Raw genomic sequence first — 22,470 nt, forward strand, 5'->3', positions numbered from 1 at the left:
TTTGATTCCCCCTTTTAAGAAGGAATGAAATGTCTACCTTTTGGTCTTCCTTCTTCTTGAGTTCCTGATTTATTTCTTTTTATATATAAATATACAGTAGCTGTCTTCAGACACACCAGAAGAAGATGTCAGATCTCATTACAGGTGGTTGTGAGCCACCACGTGGTTGCTGGGATTTGAACTCAGGACCTTCGGAAGAGCAGTCAGTGCTCTTAACTGCCATCTCACCAGCCCCAAATTTGTTGTTTATAAACATATTTCATGTATTTAATTTTAATGTTTATCATCATATTATCATTCTCATTTATTTTGATTAAATTATGATCAAGGAATGTTTTTGTTTTAATTTTGCATACATACATTTTTATATAGCTAAATTTGTATTTTCAAACATTGTTTATTTAAGATAAGAATGTAGCCTCCTACACCCCAAAGGAAGCCTTCTCTGCAGTTTATAAACAGTTTGCCAGTCACTCAAGTATCTCAAGAGCAAAACATATATTCACTGCCTGATTGTATGGACAAAGATTGCATGCAGTTAAATGCTTAGGAAAAAAATATTCCTCAGCAAGTATCAATTCTCAATGGGAAATTTCTTAAGTATCATTAAGATAAATATGTATTTCTTGACTACTTTCAATTTTGCTGAATGCCACCTACATATAAATGACAATGACTCAAAATATCTTCAGTTTTTCTAGCACTTCCAAGTTGTAGTTTATTTGAATTCCAGATAAGAACTATTTACAAACCTCCATCCATCCTTCTGCAGGTAACTGAAGGCTCCGTCGACAACACTTGCAAAGAACTGTCCGCCTGTGATGAAGAGGGTGTTGATGGTGACCAGGCGACCTCTCAGGTTGGGTGGTGAGACCTCCGCGATGTACACGGGAACGGTCATGGACGCAATGCCTGCAGTGAGGAGTTACATAAACATGTCAGGGCACATATTCACGCAAGGCTAAAACACACATGTCAACACGACCTTTCACCCTTTCTATGAGCCTAGTTATCATATACTTAAGAGTTTGTTTGTGACTGGTATGACACAATAGCACATGAGTAAGGCAGTAGGTGAGGTTCCGATCTCTGAACAGTTTTTACACTATTATTCATTTTTAAACTAATTTCATTTTTAAATTTTATTTAGTGAGGTCCTGAACACAATGGGTGACTAAGAATGACCTTAAACTTCTGATCCTCCTTCTTCTACTTCCCAATGCTTAGCTCACACTGTCATTTAAAAGCCCATACATGCAAGAACCTGAACAGTCCCCCACGGACATTAAAGGCATCAGTATGATTTTTAACTTTACAGACTAAAGATAGGAAACTATGTTCTAGAAAGAACCATGTAGGGGGCTGGAGAGATGGCTCAGCAATTAAGAGCACTCACTGACTGCTCTTCCATAGGTCCTGAGTTCAATTCCCAGCAACCACGTGGTGGCACACAACCATCTGTAATGAGATCCAATGCCCTCCTCTGTTGTGTCTGAGGACAGTTACAATGTACTCATATACATAAAATGAATAAATAAACACACATTTTAAAAAAAGAAGATCCATCCCAAATACAGACACCAAACCCAGACAATACTGCAGATGCCAAGAAGTGCTTGTTGACAGGAGCCTGATATAGCTGTCTCCTGAGAGGCAGTTTCAGAGCCTGGCAAATACAGAGGCAGATGCTTGCAGCCAACCATTGGACTGATCATGGGGTCCCCAATGGAGGAATTAGAGAAATGACTGAAGGACCTGAAGAGGTTTGCAACCACATAGGAAGAACAACAATATCAACCAACCAGATCCCCCAGAGCTCCCAGGAACTAAACAACCAACCAAAGAGTATAAAAAGAGGAACTTGTGGCTCCAGCCACAGATGTAGTTGAGGATGGCCTTGTTGGACATCAGTGGGAGGAGAGGCCTTTGGTCCTGGGAAGGTTCCATACCCCAGTGTAGGGGAATGTCAGGGTGGGGAGGCAAGAGTGGGTGGGTGGGGAGGCAGGAGTGAGTGGATGAGTGGGTGAGCACCATCATAGAAGCAGGAGGAGGGAAGAAGGGATAGGGGAGTTTCCAAGGAGGTGGGGAAACCTATAAAGGGGATAACATTTGAAATGTAAATAAATAAAATATCCAATAAAAAATAAAATATGAAATAAAATATAAAAATAGAACAATGCAATTGCTAAATTATTTTAGTCTATATGGAAATGTAGTGAGATAACAGTGAGAATAAAACACTGTTTATAATATAATAATTTATATCAACTATTTAAAGTCATTATCTACAAGAGATACACCACATCCTTGAATTGGTTTACCAATAGAAATGTCTCATTAGCTGATGTCATTCAGCTGCCCGAATGTATATTTCACAGACACCTTATAATCACAGAACTTTTAAGAATCTACAGGTCCTAAAAACAGATGACCTTAGACTGAGAAGTTGTAATGGGACTGGGGGGGATGTCAGAAAAGTGTTCATATGGTTATTTATGGAACTTAAATCTTTATATATGTAGATGTTATAAATCAATCCCTAGATTAAGATGGACCACCAAAACTGCACAACGTAGACCCACGTAGAACTGCACTTAAGGGACTGTTTTGTACTGAATAATGCACCCAGACACCTGACTCTGTGCTTCCTGGCCTGGGGCCCTGGGTTTCAGATGCTTTCTTCCCAGCCACATTCAGTACCAGCTGTCTGCACTCAGTGACAGCAATACCTGCATGATAGAGATGGAGCCCAGGGGCTCGTGCAGGCTGGACACGACCACTAAGCTATGCACTCAATTCACCACCAACTTTTGCTTGTTGGTCCCTACCCTAAACCACCGCTCTCTCTCCTATAAATACCACGTGTTACCTTGATTGTACCCTGGATCTCTGACTCTCTTTCATGTCCTTCCATCTCTAGATCCACTTCCACCCAGTGTTTTGAACTACTCCCTGCCAAGGCCACAGTCGTTTGATATGTTTTACCATTAGTATCTTTTGTTACATTTTAATTATCCATACCCATCTTTGAGTCAGGCAACTAAATTAAAAATAAACAACCCTGGAAATTCACTGTAGTAAGGGAAGCGTATAAGCAGTTGGGTTTTACTGGTAACGCCTGGCTCCTGTAGGCCTGTCAGCATATGTAGAGAAGCTTATTATTTTATGTGTTCCATAGCATAAGCAGAAAGAGTCTCAAACGAAATCATCGCCATTTTAGTGTAGTATTAGTACAGGAGGGAGCACCTAAAACACCTTCTCTGGAACTTGGAAATAAAGATTTACAGCAAATATTAACAAGTTACTTGAATATTCTCCTCACTTCCTTGACTAAGTAGCCATCTTAATAAAATTTCACAAGCAAGTTCTAATTTATGACTTGGATTTTTTTCCTGTACTGGACTAGGTACATTCATTCCATTTCTCTCTTAGTCAGAGATCTGCCTCCATCCATCTAAATCATTAAATATGGAAAATCAGAACCACACATTTAAGCAATACAAACCACAAATTTTATATGACAAGAAATGCAAGTATGTCCTCAGGCCTTTAGAAAGCTTGATGGGTTAAAACAGATACCAGATCATTGAAGGTAACAGATAAGAGTGAAGAGATAAGATTGGAGAGCTAGAAATCTCTAGGCCATGGTTAAGTGGAGCAGGTAGGAGCTGCCAAATTATGTCCAGTGGGTGCCAACACTGAATTAGTAAGGCTGTTAAAACTGCCTTATTATGTTAGTTAGGTATTTTCTATGTAACGATTATAGCCCTAACCCTCAGCACATCTCTACAGAGAACATGTAATTACCCCACTTCACAGAAGACATGATCCCAGGGCATATAGTAAGCCAAAGAACCTAACAGATGCCAGAAGTCAGCGTGAATGCCACACATTAAACTGGATCATCACCACAGATGAGAGCCGGCTCAGGGACCACACGTTTTGATACGCACCATATCAGTTACAAGCTGGGTAAGCCAATACAAGTTATTTAACCTTTCCAGGTCTCCAGTTCCTCATCTATGGAATGGAAAGATTAAAACTCCTTCAAAGAAATTGAGAAATGTCAAGGAGTCTACAGAGTAAAGCATCTCAATACAGAAGGTACTCAACACCAGCCATTGTCACTGTTGCTATTATCTCTAGATAGGGAGTCTCTCAGTCTTTGGATTCAGTTCAACCTGCATTGTGCACCAACACTGTGAGCAAAAATAAACAAAACTGAGTCCGTGCATTTGAATGAAGCTAAGCACAAACCCTACTTACAAACACTTGTAATCAAATAAACGGCTGGAACATGACATAGTATAGTGGTTATAAGACATTCCCTGGGTTCCTGTTTGTGATGCTAACTATTGCTGCATGCCGATTACGAATCGGGAACTAAGACTGGTTGGACAGACAACTTGTCCCAGTGAGCATAAGACTAAGACGGCATGAAATAGCACAGTGTTTTTATTGATTAATTATTAAGTGTGTAGAGAGCATGTGAAGAAATGCACATGATAGAAAGCCACACTCATCAATTGCGGCACGCCTATGGCATCCGCACCAGAGGCTCCCACAAGAGATATAATCATGGTTCACATGGCGCTTAGAGGCTGTAGCAATAGGAGTAGCCAATCCGAAACTCAAAATGCAGAGTTCCTACTGAGCTGAGACCCAGTGTGTGAGAAAGAGCTGGGGACTAGAACCTTAGACAAAGTCTTAGAAGCACAACCAACTGCAGCCTGCCTAGGAGAGGAGACTGTTCAGAGTGAGATACATAGCAACCAATAAAAAAAAAAAATCAGAGAATTCGAATAGCACACAAGAGGAAATGCCTTCATCAGATTCCCATCAGGCAGGCCCCTCAAACTTGCTATCTACCTGAGGCTGTACTCTGCTTCTTACCCTGCTTCCTATCTCCACAGCCCTGCGATTACAGGTCTGTGCCACCAAACCAGGCTCAGGTGCTGAGGATGGAACTTGGGACTTCATGCATGCTACTAGGCAAATGCAAAACCATCTGAGATACACCCCTGGCTCAGATTTACACCTTTAAAGGATAATTCTAGCTGGAGTAGAGAAATAGGGTGGTAAGGGAGCAATGCCTTTAGAAGGATAGAGAGAGAAAGAGAGAGAGATGAGAGTTCTGTAGTTAGGACTCTAACTACCAAGGATTACAGGAATAAATGACAGGTGATGGGAGGAAAAAAGTTAAGGACAACGATCCAGTGCCTACAATAAGCAACTAAGGCTGTACTGGGTAATCTGATTAAAACAGAGACTACTTAGTGGTGTTTGCCTTTAATCTTAGCTCAGGAGAGGTAGAGGCAGAGTGGATCTCTGTGAGTTTGAGGCCAGTTTGGCCTACAGAGCTAGTTACAGAACAGCCAAAGCCACACAGAGGAACCCTGTCTTGAAAAACATAATAATAATAGTAATAGTAATAGGGAGGAAGAGAAGAAGGAGGAGGAGGAGGAGGAGGAGGAGGAGGAGCGGAAAGAGGAAGAGGAGGAGGAGGAGGAGGAGGAGGAGGAGGAGGGGGAGGAGGAGAAAGAGGAGGAAGAGGAGGAGGAGGAGGAGGAGGAAGAGAAGGAGGAAGAGGAGGAGTAGGAGGAAGAGGAGGAGGAGGAGGAGAAAGAGAAGGAGAAGAAGGAAGAGGAAGAAAAGGAGAAGAAGGAAGAGGAAGAAGAGAAGGAGAAGGAGAAGGAGAAGGAGAAGGAGAAGAAGAAGACAGTAGAAGTAGTAGCAGCAGCCGCAGCAGTGGTAGTAAATTGAAGTGCAAGATTAAACCAGAGACAACCCAGAAGCAGCCTGTGAGATACAGCAGGTGACAAGTAATGTCTCCTGAATACGTGGGGTTAAAGGTTAACTACATGTAGTGTTCCCAGCATCCTCTTCTCCTACTGGACTCAGAGTCTGCCAAAACTTCCAGCCATTTACCTTTTTCATCCCTTATGGGAGAATTTGGCCTTGTCAGCTTAGGTTTTATGTGATCACCATTGTAGACAAAAAGGAGGATTTAAAAGAGAAAAATATACAAGGGTAAAATAAATCTGACTTGTGGAGACAAATTCAGATAATAAAAGACAGAAGGTTTTAAGTAAGATGCTTGGGATGCCATGAGAGAAATGCAAATCTGTGATAGAGGGACTCAGCTTTGAGGGTGGATATGGTTGGTGACAGATTATAAGAACTAAGAGTAAGTGACAACCTACATGACTCGTTGACATTTCTCAATTTCTTTGAAGGAGTTTTAATCTTTCCATTCCATAGATGAGGAATTGGAGACCTGGAAAGATTAAATAACTTGTATTGACTTACCCAGCTTGTAACTGATATGGTGCATATCAACATGCGTGGTCCCTGAGCCGGCTCTCATCTGTGGGAACAGTGGGAACCATACACTATAAGAGTGCATATGTGACTATAGCAGCACGTCACACTCAGACTCAAAAGTACATTTGAGAAGAATGCTGAAGGCCACATCCTGAAGAAATGAAAAAAAGAAAAAAAAAAGGCCCACTGTATTGAGGGCACTGTGCGTGGAAAGTGAGAAGGTGCACAGTAAATGGGGACCTGCCTATCCCTTGAATACCACAGTACAGTCCTAAACATCATTCTGTCAATAGGTATGTAGATAATGGAAAGCAATGACACCAAGCTGTAGAGACAGTCACAAAATTTGCCTTTGTTTCAGAAAATACCCCCAATGTGAATGTCAAAGTCGCTTTGGAGGCTCCTGTCCTCAATTTTGTTAAACTCTATTCAAGCACCAAGGGGCACACCTCTGCCTAGGACATGATCCTTGGGAAATATCTCAGAGACACTTTAACTGAAGGTGGTCTTCTCTCTTTCCCACACCGACTCCTGGCCCGTGAGCAGGCATCATGTTAAAGGAATTAGGTCAATCTTTAAGACGAGTGGGAACAGAATACACCAAATTGTGTTCTCGTGAGCTAGACAAATTAAAGTCCATGCAGCTGCTGTATGAAGCCGGAGAAGGAACCTGGTGTTCCCTCCACTCACCATGTTCAAATGTGCATCCATCATGCACAAGCCCCACAAATCAACAGCCTGCTATTAATGAAAACATCTCATGCAAGGAGCTGATTTATGGATTCCTAAATGGCCAAACCCAGCTCAGAGAAGCCCCGGACATTGTTATTAAGTTATCCTAAGTTGCCTTTCCACTCTTCAGAAATCAATAGAAATATGTCCAGATCCTAATCTCTCTGTCCTGATAAATGATTGCTAAGTAAAACCAGCAAATGTGAAGATGTGTTTTAAATCACTATGAAGTGTTTGTTTAACTCGGTTATAGGTTTAAATAAGCCACAAGAGCATTTAAATAAACAAGCAAAAACTTTATTATGCACACAACATCTTTTGTAAAGACAATGTATTGAGATTCACATTTCTGCACTGGTACAAACCAAAGATGCTAGCCAATCATTCTCCAAGTTAAAAGATGTTTCAAGTGTGTATATGAATGATACATAAGTTTTAAGAGGATTCTATGAAAGACTTTATTTTAATCATTAACTACATAGAATCAGTGTCTAATAAAATATCAAATCTTATTCTGTGTGTGTTTATGTACTGTTTGCTCATGTACATGTTCATGTGTGTGCACATTGCTTAGTTCATGTATGTGTACATGTTTAGTTCACATGTGTACACATATTTATGTATATGCACATGCTCAGTTCACATGTGTACACATGTTCATGTATGTGCACAGGTTCAGTTCATGTGTGTGCATATTTTCATGTGTTTACAGATGTTCATGTGCATGCACATAAGAAAAGCAGAGGCTAATGTCAGGTGTCAGTCTCTGCCTTTAGAACTCTCCACAGTTTTTTGATCCAGAGTTTCTTACTTAATCCCAAGCTCACTGATTTGATAAGGCTGATGGGTTTAGTAAGCCTCTAGAATCATCCTGTCTCTGCCTCCTCTGTACACAGCTTTGCATAAGTACCAGGAATCTAAATTCAGCTCCTCGAGTTAATATAGAAAGCACTTTACTAACCAAACCATCTTCCCAGCCCCAATCCCCAATTCTAATTTTAATAGTCCAAATGAAACTTACATGATCACCATAAAGAATTAGTGGTGCAAGTATTAATAGCCTTCTAGAATAAACATAACCATAGAAATCCATGCTGCTGTTATTTCCTGATGTTAGAAGTTTAAATTCTTTTTTTTTTTTTAAATGAGATTACATCAAGAAAGCTTGTCATCATGCTTGACTTGAGAAGCATTGCCAGGAAACTGCACCTTGGACACCACTGTGTGAGAGCATCCACAGGACCCAGCTGACTCGCCACCCACTTACACAGGATGCAGAGAAGCTGCCTTCCAAAAACTGCTGGAAGCCCTTTAAAAAGGCCTGAGTCAGAAATATAAGCAATTTCATAGCCAAACAGCATTAGAAAATCCTGTTGTGATAGACAAATACCCATGAATCACAGTGGTAGCTCGGCACGATAAGCCATGCAGCAACTAATTAGCTTCTGAGAAGTGCATAAGCCACCTTCTATTAATAATGCTTCTAGGCCAAGGATTGCACTGGCCTGAGTTCATTTTGAAAACCAGTAACCCTCATCTCTAAAGAAGGAGCCTTAATAAAAAGACACCGAATCTAAGGGAAGAGGACTCTTAGCACAGTTAGGACTGGCTGGCTGCTGTAACTTTATTCTTCTAAATAGCTAAGTGTCTACTGTTATCAGGTTGCTAGCACATCTGAGAATTCAGCTCTTGCTTTTTTTTCAAATAAGGTTTGAAACACTCTCAAGAGATGTTAGGCAGCTTCCAAGTATGCTAGGACCTACATAAAGCACAAAACTGCTTGTCCCAGGGTCAGGTTGTAAGAAGAAAATCGATCCCTAGGGATGACTAAAAAATTAACATTTTAGAATTTCAAACAGCTCCTGACAAAGCACTATATAATTATTATCAGCATTTACCTGGGTACCATCTCTCTCACTGGGTCTTTTTTTTAAAATTGTGTGTGTGTGTGTGTGTGTGCGCGCGCGCGCGCGCGAGCGTGCGTGCTGTTATACACCTACCACAGCATGCACATGGAAGTCATTTCTACCATGTGAGTCCCAGAAAATTAAACTCTCCTTTCCAGATATGTCTGGGTTTGTGTTAATCTGATAAAAACTAACAAGCACAGATGAAGAGGTGCATGAATACCTCAAAAATATGACAGCTGGACTGACCCCTGGCCCTTGACCCCATGCCACAACTCATATTAGTAACCCTGGAGGGGAAGCCTGTCTTGAAGAGACTTCTGCAACACAGGTGCTCTGTTTGCCTCCTTCCTCTTACTTAACCTGTCACCTGTAATAAAAATCCTTTCTGGACTTCACCATCCAATTGTCCCTGAAATTCATTCTTTAAGTTCACTAGAGAAAAGAATACTGCCCTGGGGTGGTTTGGTAACCACTGTTATTTTGTGGTTTTTGCTTGTTTGTTTGTTTGTTTTGTTTTGTTTTGTTTCAGCATCCTAGCTCTACAAGTTACAGCTCATCTTACCTGAGAAAGGCTCCGTTAACTCATGGATCCCAAATTTCTCCCACATTGATGCAGGATGGAAAGGTAGAGGGTTGATGAACATGATATGCACAGCTAAAGATCAGCCAGGGCTGGATCCCTGCCTATGGGATGGTATCACTCACCTTCAGCATGGGTCTTACCTCCGAGAGAGGTATGCCTGAGATCATTCCAATGCAGCCTAGTTGGCAATAAAGATAGCCATCAAGATTTTCACTTCCAATGGGTAAATCAATATAATAAGATAAGAACTATTTAAATTTTTAAAAGCATTTTTTTAATATCCTCCTTTTCTGGCCTTTGGAATACAGAAATCTCAAAATAATTTCTTTTCTTCAGGCATTTACCAATGTTTGGCTTGATCTTATATTTTTGGGAAAATTTAAAATGAGAGAAATTTCCCTATATATGTTTGAGCAAAAACTCTGAAGGAAAGATTGTTGCAGTTTTCTATTGCTAATCTGTTGCTGCTGATAGAGTTTATCTGTTAGTTCACAACTGACTGCTCAGCAGCAAGAACAGAATACAGTGCACTAGTACCTCTGTGGTGCTGAGGAAAAGAGTGCCACTCCCCTGCCGCTGTCCTTGGCAGTTCCTGCTTTACAAGTTCACTTGGTGTTTGCCTCTCAGAGTTCACTTAGCATCCCCCTCCTTTCACCAAAACAGCTTTGCAGACTATAAATAGGAACCCTATCCACATGGATAAGATTCAATTCCCAAATCTTTGCTTATATTTATAGGAAAAGGAACAGCTGGCAGGTTTGGTCACACTTCCTGATAGTCTCTACTTCGTGTATTATCTAACACAGAGCCTATAGTAAACTTCTTTGAGGTTCAATATACAGGAAGGTATCATGTTTATAAGAACTACAAACCCTGGGAGATCAGGTTCCATTGTGATGCTCTGGAGAGCTGGGGGAGGGAGACAGGGAGAGGGAGGAGAAGGAAGGAGGGAGAAAGGGAAGGAGGGGTAGGAAAGGGAGGAAGGAAGGAGGAGGAGAGAATAAAAGGAGGGAAGGAAGAAGAAAGAAAGGAAGGAAAGAAGGCAGGAAGAAGTATAGGAGAGGAGCAGGAAGAGGTGAAGGAAGAAGTAGGATGAGCTAGGTGGTGAGGATGACAGGAAGATCACAAGCTTTATGCCTCTCCCTCCTTGTCAACTCCCTAGTGGTCCAGAGCCACTTCAAGGTAGATCTGTGAAATAAGTAGCTCTACCACCTTATCAGGACTGCTAGCCTCTGACTTAACCTCATTGCTTCCTGCCATCTGCCAAATCCAAAATATGAACTTTTCCAGGGAAGAGCTCCTGAGCTATTCTGGCAAGTATGAGAACAATAACTGAGAACCTAGGTTTCTTAAGCCAAAAGGAGGGGGGGAAATCTATTTCAACAATTATAAAATGCCTAAAGTAGAGTGCTCAAAGTTCCTATCATATAGCTAATGATCTCAAATAGATGATATAAGACACTGACTAATGCCGGAAGGGATAATGAAATGAAGGAAATTTCTAACAATCCATAAGCTCCATGAATGTTAAAGAATTATCTCCATAAGCAGAGCTTCAACTCTAGATGCCTCCATTCCATTAGCTCCATGAAACAAAGAAACAAGTTAATTCCATACTAATATAATTCCAGGAAAAGCCTATATATCCCAGTTAATGTTACTGGCTAGTGTACCTGCTGACTTTGATGTCAGCTTGTTGGTTGGAATCAACCAACTAGAGAGCCCTACCTGGGAAACTGTCCTGATTATTTAACTAACCCAGGAGGACTCATCCCAAGACTGGGGGGCACTTTCTGCTAGCACCCAGATAAATAGAGCAGGGATGAAGGCTGACTATGTACCTTTTGCTCACTAACCTTCTCTCTTGCTTCCAGGTTGGTTTACCCCATCACTATTGACGCCGATTCATCCACAGATATCAAAGCCAGCATTTTCAGCATCCTGTTGTTGACTAAAGACCAGCAGTTCTCAGGAGCCTTCTGGGTTCTGAGCGCCAGACTAGGACACTCATGCTCATGGACTACTTAATAACTACTTTGTGAGTCTCCCCGGTGGGAGTTCATACTTGTGGGGTGACTCTGACTGCTGGGGTACCCAGGCTCACAGAGTGAACATTCTCAGGTGCTCTGGGCTGCGTTAACTGTTGATACTACTTTAATGAAAGCTCGTTCAACAGACTCAATAATCACGTGGATGTTGTGCTGATTAATTTTGTCAAGTTGACACAGGCAAGGGTTATCTGGGATAAAAGTCTGGGCTGTAGAAAAGTCTATAAGGCTTTTCTTAATTAATCTGGGAAAGCCGCAGCCACTGAAGGCAGTGCCACCCCAGGGCACTATAAGAAAGCAGGCCAAGCAAGCCTAGGAACAAGCCAGTAAGCAGATTCTCTCCATGACCTCTGCTTCAGTGCCTGCCTTGACTTCCCTCAGTGAAGGACTGCTACATACAAGTGCAATATAAAATTAACCCTTTCCGCCCCAGATGGCCATGCATGGGGTTTTATCATGAGAGTAGAAATAGAACATTTGTGTTCTTTCTCTCTCCCCAACCTCTGTCTGACTCTTTCTCCCTCCTCCTCTACCTTCCTCCCCTCTCTCTCTGTCTGACTCTCTCTCCCTCCTCCTCTACCTTCCTCTCCCCTCTCTCTGTCTGACTCTCTTTCCCTCCCCCTCTCTCTTCCTCCCCCCTCTCTCTGTCTGACTCTCTTTCCCTCCTCCTCTCTCTTCCTCCCCCCCCCCGTCTGACTCTCTCCCTCCCTCACTCTCTTTCTGTCACTCTCTGTCTCTCTGTCTCTGTCTCTCACTCACTCCGCACATAACTGGAATAGACTTTATGAGGATTTCTGGAAGACAACCCCCTGCTACTTTTGTGCATGGCTTTCAAGTACACATGAGGTGATCTCTCTCCCATGGTATGAAAAATGTTAGTACAGAAAATAGCCTAAGACTGAGCAAGTATCTCTTTCCAGAACAAAAAGTGGTTTTTAAAACAACCTTCATGATTCAGACACTATATCTCCCCTGATTATAAAAGGTTTATTTATTGTACTTTAAATATTTGTTGTTACTGTTGTGTTCTGGTTTTGTTTGTTTGTTTGGTTGGTTGGTTGGTTGGTTTTTATTTTGTTTTGTTTTTTGTGGGCCAGGCTTAATAGTGTTCTTAAAAGCAGAGGCAGAAGGATGGTGTCAAATTCAAGGAAAGCCTGGGCTACACGGCAAGTTCCAACCCAGCTAGGATGACTTAATGAGATATTGTCTCAAAAAAAAAGAAAAGAAAAGAAGAGGAACAACACCCAAAGGAAGCTCCACTCCCAGCTGCTCTAACACTCACAGGATCAGAGGTGAGGAGGACACAACATCTGTCCCAACACTGGGAATAACTGGGACCAGTGGGACCCAGGCATGTAGGAACTTCACACGCCCAGTGGCACTGGTTCCTTCCAGTCTGTCTGAGCAGGTGCCCTGAGCAGATCTTGGGTGCAAATTCTGCAGCCAGTCCCACAACACACAGAGGAAGCTCCACTCCCAGGAACTCTAACAAGCCCAGGATCACAAGATCGCAGAATCACAGGATCACAGTGATGGCTTGACTCTGAGGAGTTCTGAAACAACCAGGATCACAGGAAGGACAGGCTCCAGTCAGATTTCGCAAGAGCAGGTAGCACTAGAGATAACCAGGTGGCAGGGGGAGGGGCAAGCTTAAGAAAATTAATAAGACAAACCAAGGTTACTTGGCATCATCAGAACCCAATTCTCCAACCATAGCAAGTCCTGGACACACCATCACACAGGAAAAGCAAGATTCAGATATAAAATCACTTCTCATGATAATGATACAGGACATTAAGAAAGACATAAATAACTCCCTCAAAGAAATACAGGAGAACACCAGTAAACAGCTAGAAGCCCTTCAAAAGGAAACACAAAAATCCCTTAAAGAACTATAGGAAAACATAATCAAAGAAGTGAAGAACATGAACAAATCCATCCAGGATCTAAAAATGGAAATAGAAACAACAAAGAAATCACAAAGGGAGACAACACTGGAGATAGAAAACCTAGGAAAGAAATCAGGAGTCATAGATGCAAGCATCAACAATAGAATACAAGAGATAGAAGAGAGAATCTCAAGGGCAGAAGACACCATAGAAAACATTGACACAACAGTCAAAGAAAATGCAAAAAGCAAAAAGCTCCTAACCCAAAACATCTAGGAAATCCAGGACACAATGAGAAAACCAAACCTAAGAATAATAAGTATAGAAGAGAGTGAAGACTCCCAAGGTTATGGTCCAGTAAATATCTTCAACAAAATTATAGAAGAAAACTACCTTAACCTAAAGAAAGAGATGCCCATGAACATATAAGAAGCCTACAGAATTCCAAATAGAATGGATCAGAAAAGAAATTCCTCCCATCACATAATAATCAAAACACCAAATGCACTAAACAAAGAAAGAATGTTAAAAACAGAAAGGGAAAAAGTCAAGTAACATATAAAGGCAGGCCTATCATAATTACACCAGACTTCTCACCAGAGACTATGAAAGTTGGACGATACTGGGCAGATGTCATATAGACCCTATGAGAACACAAATGCCAGCACAAGCTACTATACCCAGCAAAACTCTCAATTACCATAAATGGAGAAAACAAGATATTCCATGACAAAACAAAATTTACATAATATTTTTCCACAAATCCAGACCTACAAAGCATAATAGAAGAAAAACACCAACATAAGGAGCAAAACTACACCCTAGAAGAAGCAAGAAAGTAACCTTTCAACAAGCCCACACAAACATAATTCCACCTCTAAGAACAATAATAACAGGAAGTAACAATTACTTTTTCTTAATATCTCTTAATATGAAAATTAATATCACCAACATATCCTAATCGATTGAAATACAAAAATATGAGGAATTAGAAATTTGTTGGCTGCCATCCAATGGTCTCTCTAGTTTGGTAATTGGAGAAATAGGTCCAATATTGTACAATCCATATACTCGTTCTGCTTGTTTGTACGTGACAATGTCTTGCTGTGTACCACATAATGGTCTTGAAATCATGCTTCTCCTATCTCAGCCTCTCTATTAGTAGGATTGTTAATTTCATGATTTTTACACTATATTATGGTTTTCAGAACAGTTTACATATTTCAAAAGTATTTATACAGCCAAAAGAAACATAGACAATTAACTTGGGAGGTGGCTTGTAAGAGAACAACAAATATTGAGATTGAATGCTTTGCTTGGCACTTGTAACTCTTGTATCAAGTTTGAAGAAGAGGACTTTATAAGGTACTCTTTTTCTGAGATGAATGCTTTTCCAAATTATCACAGCCAATGAACCAGATTCTTACCTTCACCTAATGTCTATGCCACCCTTCAAGCAGAACCATTGTTCATTGAAACCATTGGATAATGATTTTATGGATAGACCATCTTAATACACACACCATTTCATAAATGAATGTAACCTATTCTCTGTGGGCTGAGAATAGAGTCACTCACTCTAGTCAATTAGCTTTGACCATAGCAGGAAGTCTGCATCCAAAAATCGTGCCTACAACTCATTCTTTGGCACAGCAGGACTGTCATCTCTCAGCTTAGCTACGATGGAGGTAAAATCCTTTGGTGATGTGAGGGTCACTGAAGTACAACCTTATTACAATGAAATATAATGTCTAAATATTTTTCTTATTTTGGGCTTGTACCACAGTAAGAGCCAAGATTTTAAACTCTACTAAATACAAAACAAACAAACAAAAAGACTTTACCTATTTATGTTCATTTAAAAAAATACTAGTAGTGATGTATTATTTCAAAATATGCAATTAATGTTTGGAGTTATTTAAAATTTATATTGAGAAGAACATATGTATTTTCACTATTGCTGTGGATGAGCATCTACATAAGACTGTTAAATTGATTGTTGTTTTATATCCAACAACTTTTAAAATACTCATTTTTATTGTTATAATATTTTATAAATTTTAAAGAATATGACAAAAAAGGTATTGTAGGTATTGAAGGGGGTTCTCTGGGAGGAGTTGGGTTACAAAAAGGAAACAAGAATGTGATTTAATTATATTTACTTAAAATATGTTTTTAAATGTTAACAAATTCAGATAAATTGAAATCATGTATTTTTTTCTCATCACAATGTAATAAAACTTAAATCAATAAAAAAAGAGGATTATTTGAGCTTTTCCACTATAATTCAACTTCCTATGGTGTAAACATTATTTCTATGGGAATTGGGGCACAGGAAAGAAGTACACAAATCCTTTGACTTTTACCAGGATCCACGGGACTATAGCAGATCAATTGGTCTCTACAGAGAATGAAATTTCAGACCCTTCGAAGTTCTTGGCATATTCACCGGGAATTGGCCAACATAAGACTCTTAATAATAATAAAGATTTTTTAAAATCTAAAACATAATGCCAAACAAATCTACAAACATATCACTACAGAAAAACATTGTATTTTGGTTTAGTAGCTCAATAGAAAAGCATTTATCTTGAAAGCATAGGGCCCTAGGATTGAGCTCCAGCACTGTATATATGTGTATCCAGTATATATATTTTTATATTTATATATACACACACACATATATGTGTATATATATTTATATATGTATATATATGTATATGTATATATGTATGTGTGTATACATGTGCATATAGACACATAAATATACATATATGACAAAGCATCTTAATATCCCAAACCAATATCTTTAATTACTTCAAGTTTGAATGTGAAATATTTCCAACTGGCAACAATGAAAAGACATGCAGCTTTAGGATGATGAGCGTCACCAGCGGTGAGCTCTGAGGTTTTATAGCCCTACTCTATTTCCTGCAAAGTTGCTGGACCGGACTGTGGATGCAGTGTGACCACCTGGGCTCTTCCTCCTGCCCTGATATCATCTCTGCCTGCTGCAGTATCTTCCCCACCATGATGGCATCCTCCCTGTGAATGGTGAACCAGCACAATACATCCCCAACTCTCTGAAACTGGATCTTGTTGGTTATTTCCCCCACAGCAACAAGGAATGTAACTAAAACATTATTAAGATCTGAAAGAAATACATTTATATAAATAAAAATGCAATGTGCTAGATAAAATTCAATATCCATTCATGATTTTTAAATCCACTTAAAATATAAAAGGGCTACTAAAAATACATAACAAACACAAGATTTAGCATAAGGCAATTAAAGTGTGTTCCTTGCCAGCAAGAACAAATCAAGCATAAACGATATTCTACTTCTCAACGGGAAAAGTCTTAGCCAGTACACCAAAGACAAGAAAACATTTTTGTAATTTTGAAAGAGAAAATTATTTATTATAGATGATAAAACCGCAAACTTTGCAAAATAAAAACTTTGCTGCAAGCATATTCCTCTTCTTTTTAATCTTCATCTCTTCCCCACCACAAGCATGTTTGTGGGTGTCTTACAGGTAAACGCCAAGCGGCCTCTCGCTCATGATATCACTGGGTTGGTTGGCTTCATTTATTGGATTGTGAGATAGGATCTCCCAGTGGAGCCCAGCCTAGTGTATAACTCTTGGTAATTCTCAGGTCTTAGACATCTAAGTGCCAGGATCATCCATTTGTAACACAGGGCCCTGATGTTGTTTTGCTTAAATGTTTTGTTTTTAAAGCAGACTCTGGTCATGTGGGCCAGGGCAGCCTTACACTCAGAGCCCTACTCCACAGTCCTGGGAATCTGAGCTTGCATGGCAAAGCACACCTGTAATCCACTACTCAGGAGGCTAGGGAAAAGGACTGGTTACTTGAGGTCAGGTTCAGACAGCCTGGGAATAATAAGAGCCATTAAAAAAGAAAAGAAGAAGCTAAGACACCCTTCAAGTGTTCAAGTATATTACCGTATGTCTAAATACTAGATCAACTTTAAAATAGAAACTTAATATACACTACACTATTAAGAAACAGGTGCTCAGACGTTGCCTTTGCTGAAATCATTAACCTTTCTCTTGGATCCACGAGATAAAGAAAGCTTTGGCATCTCTAGCATGATTTTGTAACCAACCCTCTTCTGTACTCAAGCTGGAGGCACAGTGATAAATCTCTGTCTCTAACCTTTCTTAAGGAGTCACCTTAAATTCCAGGAAGAATAAACCTTAAGAACAGAGCTCTCTCCGGGCTGAGGCCCTCAAGCCATGGACCACATGAAAAGGGGCTTCTTCAGACTACCTCAGAACAAGAACTGAAAAAGACAATGGCCAAGAAGATCACACCTTGATTAAGTACGCCGCTTGCTTTCCCCCCCTCCCCCCAATTTAAACTTAGAGCATTAGTCAGTACTCCAAAAATGAACTTGAGAGTATTTCGTTCCATTTCCATGTATGGCCACATTGACCTCTTCTTTCTCCATTGTGTGGAGAGCCGAGCCCCAAGGGAGAGGCCTCGTAAACAAAACCCTAATTTGGCTAAGCTTGTTGCTATTGGTTGCTTCTACATCTGGTGATCTATCTGCTTTTGCTACATGGCCCATTGGGATTGGCTAAGCTTGGGAGTACTCAACAGCCGAGGGTGGGCCAGGAGGCTGAGCTTAAGTAACCTCCAGAGAGAGGCAGGAGCTGCAGAAGGCATTAAGATTAGAGCAGGAGGAGAAGAAGGCAGAAGTAAGAGCAGGAGGGAGAAGCATTGTAAAAGGGTCCTGGAATAAACTGCAAAAGGAAGAGCTCGTGTAGTTGCGTCTTTCTTGCTGGACGAGGAGGACGCGACAATTGGTGGCCCACCTGGGGAAAAAAGAAAGGAAAATCCTCTTGAGACTCAGAACCTTTTGCAGTCAGGGTAAGCTGGCTGGTAAGTTCCCAGGTAAGTGGGACAATAAGGTCCTCAAAAGGAGGCTTCATATATTAAGGTCCTCGGAAGGAGGCTTCATATATTAAGGTCCTCGGAAGGAGGCTTCATATATTAAGGTCCTCGGAAGTAGAGGCAATAAAGACCTTAGAAGTAGAGGCTATAAAGGGTAGTGAACTGAAAGTAAAAGAAAAGTAACAAAAAAAGTAAAAGTAACAAAAATAGCCATGGGTGCTTTGTATTCAATTTTCTGGCTCTCCCAGAGCTGTTATTATCAAACTCAATTTTTCTGACTCTTCAAAAGCTGTTAAGACCTGTGTGGAAGCTCTTTAGGAGCTGTTTGGAAGATCAGCACTGTTTTAAGGCTGTGGAAGAGCTGCCTTCAGCAAGCAGCCCTATGCGGGGGGTGGGTGAATTCAGCTTGGGAGATACTAGCCATCTGGTTAATGTTAACCCTGGCAGCAGCTTGGTATCCCTGTGAAGCCCAAGACCTTAGGGAATTAAAGAAAACAGTGACAGAGGATGGCTCTCATTCACCCTGGGTAGAGACCGCCCTTGAGGGCTTTGCCCACCAGGCTCTCACCCTCAGAGATTGGAGGGAGGTGGTCAAGGCTGTGTTCCCCTCACCCATGTTCCTTAAATGGATGGCCTTTTACCAGGAAGAGTGCCGAGTGCAGAGAGAACAGAACCAACATTGTATCTTTAAGGGAAGAAATGTTTCAATTCGACTGTTGAGAACAAATCCTCAATCTATAGTTGGACCTGTTAGTTCTAAGGTGTATGAGATAGAGGGGTCAGCCCACTTTAAAGAGATCTGCCTAGAAGATCAGAAGTGTTGTAAGACAGTTGAGGAAAGGCAGACAGCTCTGGAACAGCTGAAAGAGGAGTGGTCAGTGAAATCAGGAAAGGGGAACTCAGACACAGATTGGCCTGATACAGATGATGAATTACAAGCTCTAATTGAGAAGATAGAGAAAAGCTCCCTTAGGAAGAAGCAGAAGAAAAGGGGGCCAGAGACTGAATAAGGCCCCCCAGGCTGCGTACTGTCAGTGCCTCCCCCCTATAATCCAATCAACAGTGGGGGTCCAGGACTCTCCTTTTACCCAGAGGTTTGGCGAGGGGTGAGGTCAGAGCTCCAGCTCGCCTGCCCAGTTTTTCAAGATGCTCAATCCTCCTTTAGAAAGCATCCGGTGATCTTTCCAAAGATTATGTCAGCTACCCCTATAGTTGGAACCCCAAATATGTTTACTGATGGTTCTGAGACAGGCTGTGGGGCCTGTTTGGAGAAAAAGGAGCCCATGTTGTGTCGGTTCTCGATGGGCTCTCCTCAAGTAGTTGAATTAAAAATAGTAATTGAAGTTTTTAAAAATTGACAATTTGCTTTTAATTTGATATCTGATTCGGCTTATGTTGTTAATGCTGTTAAAATTCTTGAAACCACTGGCACCATTAAAATTAATAGTACTGTTTGTGCATTATTTGAGAATTTGCAGAAATTAATTTGGCAGAGAAAGAATCCATTTTTATTCAGCATATTCGGGCTCATACTGGGTTGCCAGGACCTTTAAGTAAAGGAAGTGAGATTGTAGATCAATGGACTAGGATGGAGTGCATTTTCATGAGTTCTTCTATAGAAATGGCTGAACGGTTCCATCAAAATTTTCATGTAAATGCTAAGACATTACAACAAAAATTTTATCTGTCTCGAGCTGATGCCCAACAGGTGGTCTTAGATTATCCTCAATGTATAATCCATCATCATCCCCATGGCATGGGTGTCAATCCACAGGGCTTGTCTCCCCTTAAGATCTGGCAGATGGATGTGACACATGTTTCTGAATTTGGAATTTTAAAATATGTTCACGTATCTGTAGATACGTGTTCTGGGATCATTCATGCCACTCCTTTGAGTAGAGAAAAGGCATGCAATGTCATCTCACATTGCCTAGAGGCATGGGCTGCTTGGGGCAACCCCCAGCAGCTAAAATTAGATAATGGACCTGCCTATACAGCTCAAACCTTTATGTCATTTTGTAAACAGATAGAAGTTCATGTTTTCCATGGACTGCCATATAATCCTCAAGGACAAGACATCGTAGAGTGTGCACATCGCACTCTTAAAGAACTTTTACAAAAACAAAAAGGGGGAATTGGCCAAGGCCGTACCCCAAAAGAAAGAATTGCTCTTGCTCTTTTTACCTTAAAATTTTAAAATTTGGATGTAGATGGCCTTTCTGCTGCGGATCATCATCAGTGCAGCAGAGGTTTCTTGAAGGGATTTGTGAAGTGGAAAGATATTCTGACAGGTTCATGGCATGGCCCAGATCCCATATTGACATGGGCGAGAGGCTCTGTTTGGGTGTTTCCAAAGGACTGCCGAGATCCCATTTGGGTCTCCAAGCGATTGACAAGGAAGTGTGCATGCAGAATGGAGAGATTGTGCCCGAGAGCCCTATGCACCCATCTTCTTCTGTTCCTGGCAGAGAGCCAAGTGGAGCCGAGATGGAGGATTCTGTCGGTGTTTCCAAGACCAATGCGGATATGACATAATGCTCGAGTGTTTCTTCGCCTTTTTAGTACCAATAGAAGTTTAGATGTTTCATTTTTGCCTTTAGATTGGTTGGTCTCCTATTGCTGGTCTGCCTTGTGGGCCTGTGGTATATATGCAGGATCAGGTTCACTCAGAGAAGGAATGCAGCTATGATTGTGCAAGCACTTATGGCCATTGAGGCAGGACAGTTCCCCCAGGCATGGCTAACAGTCATGTATCAGTGATCGTCCATCATGTTCAGGCTGTAAGGCTAAGCACTGCACTTGGGATACACTGTTTGCTGTTAGTGGTCTCAAGAAGAGCATGTCTGATTGATGCAGGTTGATACCGCCCTTTCCCCAATTCTCCCATTCATTCCTGCCTCTGGAAAAATGGTATCGGACAGGTCTGGCTTGGACTGGGTGGGTGACACCTGGCGAAGAGCCTGTACAATGTCCCCAATTTATTCACCAGAGATCAGACCTCTACTCTTGCCTGTTTCGTTTAAAAACAAAAGGGGGAACTGTGGAGAGCCGAGCCCCAAGCGAGAGGCCTCGTGAACAAAACCCTAATTTGGCTAAGCTACTGCTATTGGTTGCTTCTACATCTGGTGATCTATCTGCTTTTGCTACATGGCCCATTGGGATTGGCTAAGCTTGGGAGTACTCAACAGCCGAGGGTGGGCCAGGAGGCTGAGCTTAAGTAAGCTCCAGAGAGAGGCAGGAGCTGCAGAAGGTATTAATATTAGAGCAGGAAGAGAAGAAGGCAGAAGTAAGAGCAGGAGGGAGAAGCATTGTAAAAGGGTCCTGGAATAAACTGCAAAAGGAAGACCTCGTGTAGTTGTGTCTTTCTTGCTGGGCGAGGAGGACGCAACACCATTGATCATTTCTAACTAGCATATCAAAACTGAGAGGCCAATTGTACTAACTGGTTTTGTGTGCCAACTTGACACAAGCTGGAGTTATCACAGAGAAAGGAGCCTCCCTTGAGGAAATGTCTCCATGAGATCCAGCTGTAAGGCATTTTCTCAATTAGTGATCAAGTAGGGAAGGCCTATCCCATTGTGGGTGGTGCCATCCCTGGGCTAGTAGTCTTGAGTTCTATAAGAAAGGATGCTGAACAAGCCAGGGGAAGCAAGCCAGGAAGCAGCACCTTCTATGGCCTCTGCATCAGCTCCTCTAGGTTCCTGCCTTGTGTGAGTTCCAGTCCTGACTTCCTTTGGTGATGAACATCAGTGTGGAAGTATAAGCTGAATAAACCCTTTCCTCCCCAACTTGCTTCTTGGTCATGATGTTTTGTGCAGGAACCCTGACTATGACACCAAGTCACATCTAAGTTGTGCTATCCTCACAGATCACATCAGGCAGCAGTGCCTATGAAACCACAAAGCACTGGTTCAGGTCAGTTGACTATATTCCTGGTGAAGGCAGGGTTGCAGTAAGGCACACTTTTACATGGCCTGTACCTATCAAGTCGTGAGGTAGTTTGTACATGGGACTCCATTGACTTTGTCTGAATATTTCTGGGCTGTGAAACTCTACCAGGATG

General features: G+C 41.3%; 1 protein-coding gene across 1 annotated transcript in view; it reads right to left on the reverse strand.

The window, feature by feature from the left end:
• Positions 1 to 22,470, reverse strand: part of Slc2a13 (solute carrier family 2 member 13) — a 323,576-nt gene that overhangs the window by 244,949 nt on the left and 56,157 nt on the right. The window contains exon 2 of the mRNA XM_031353230.1: positions 753 to 912. Coding sequence (XP_031209090.1) covers positions 753 to 912 — 160 coding nt within the window. The remainder of the gene's footprint in view (positions 1 to 752; positions 913 to 22,470) is intronic.

The sequence above is a fragment of the Mastomys coucha genome, unplaced genomic scaffold, assembly GCF_008632895.1.
Source record: "Mastomys coucha isolate ucsf_1 unplaced genomic scaffold, UCSF_Mcou_1 pScaffold11, whole genome shotgun sequence".
Lineage (NCBI taxonomy): Eukaryota > Metazoa > Chordata > Mammalia > Rodentia > Muridae > Mastomys > Mastomys coucha.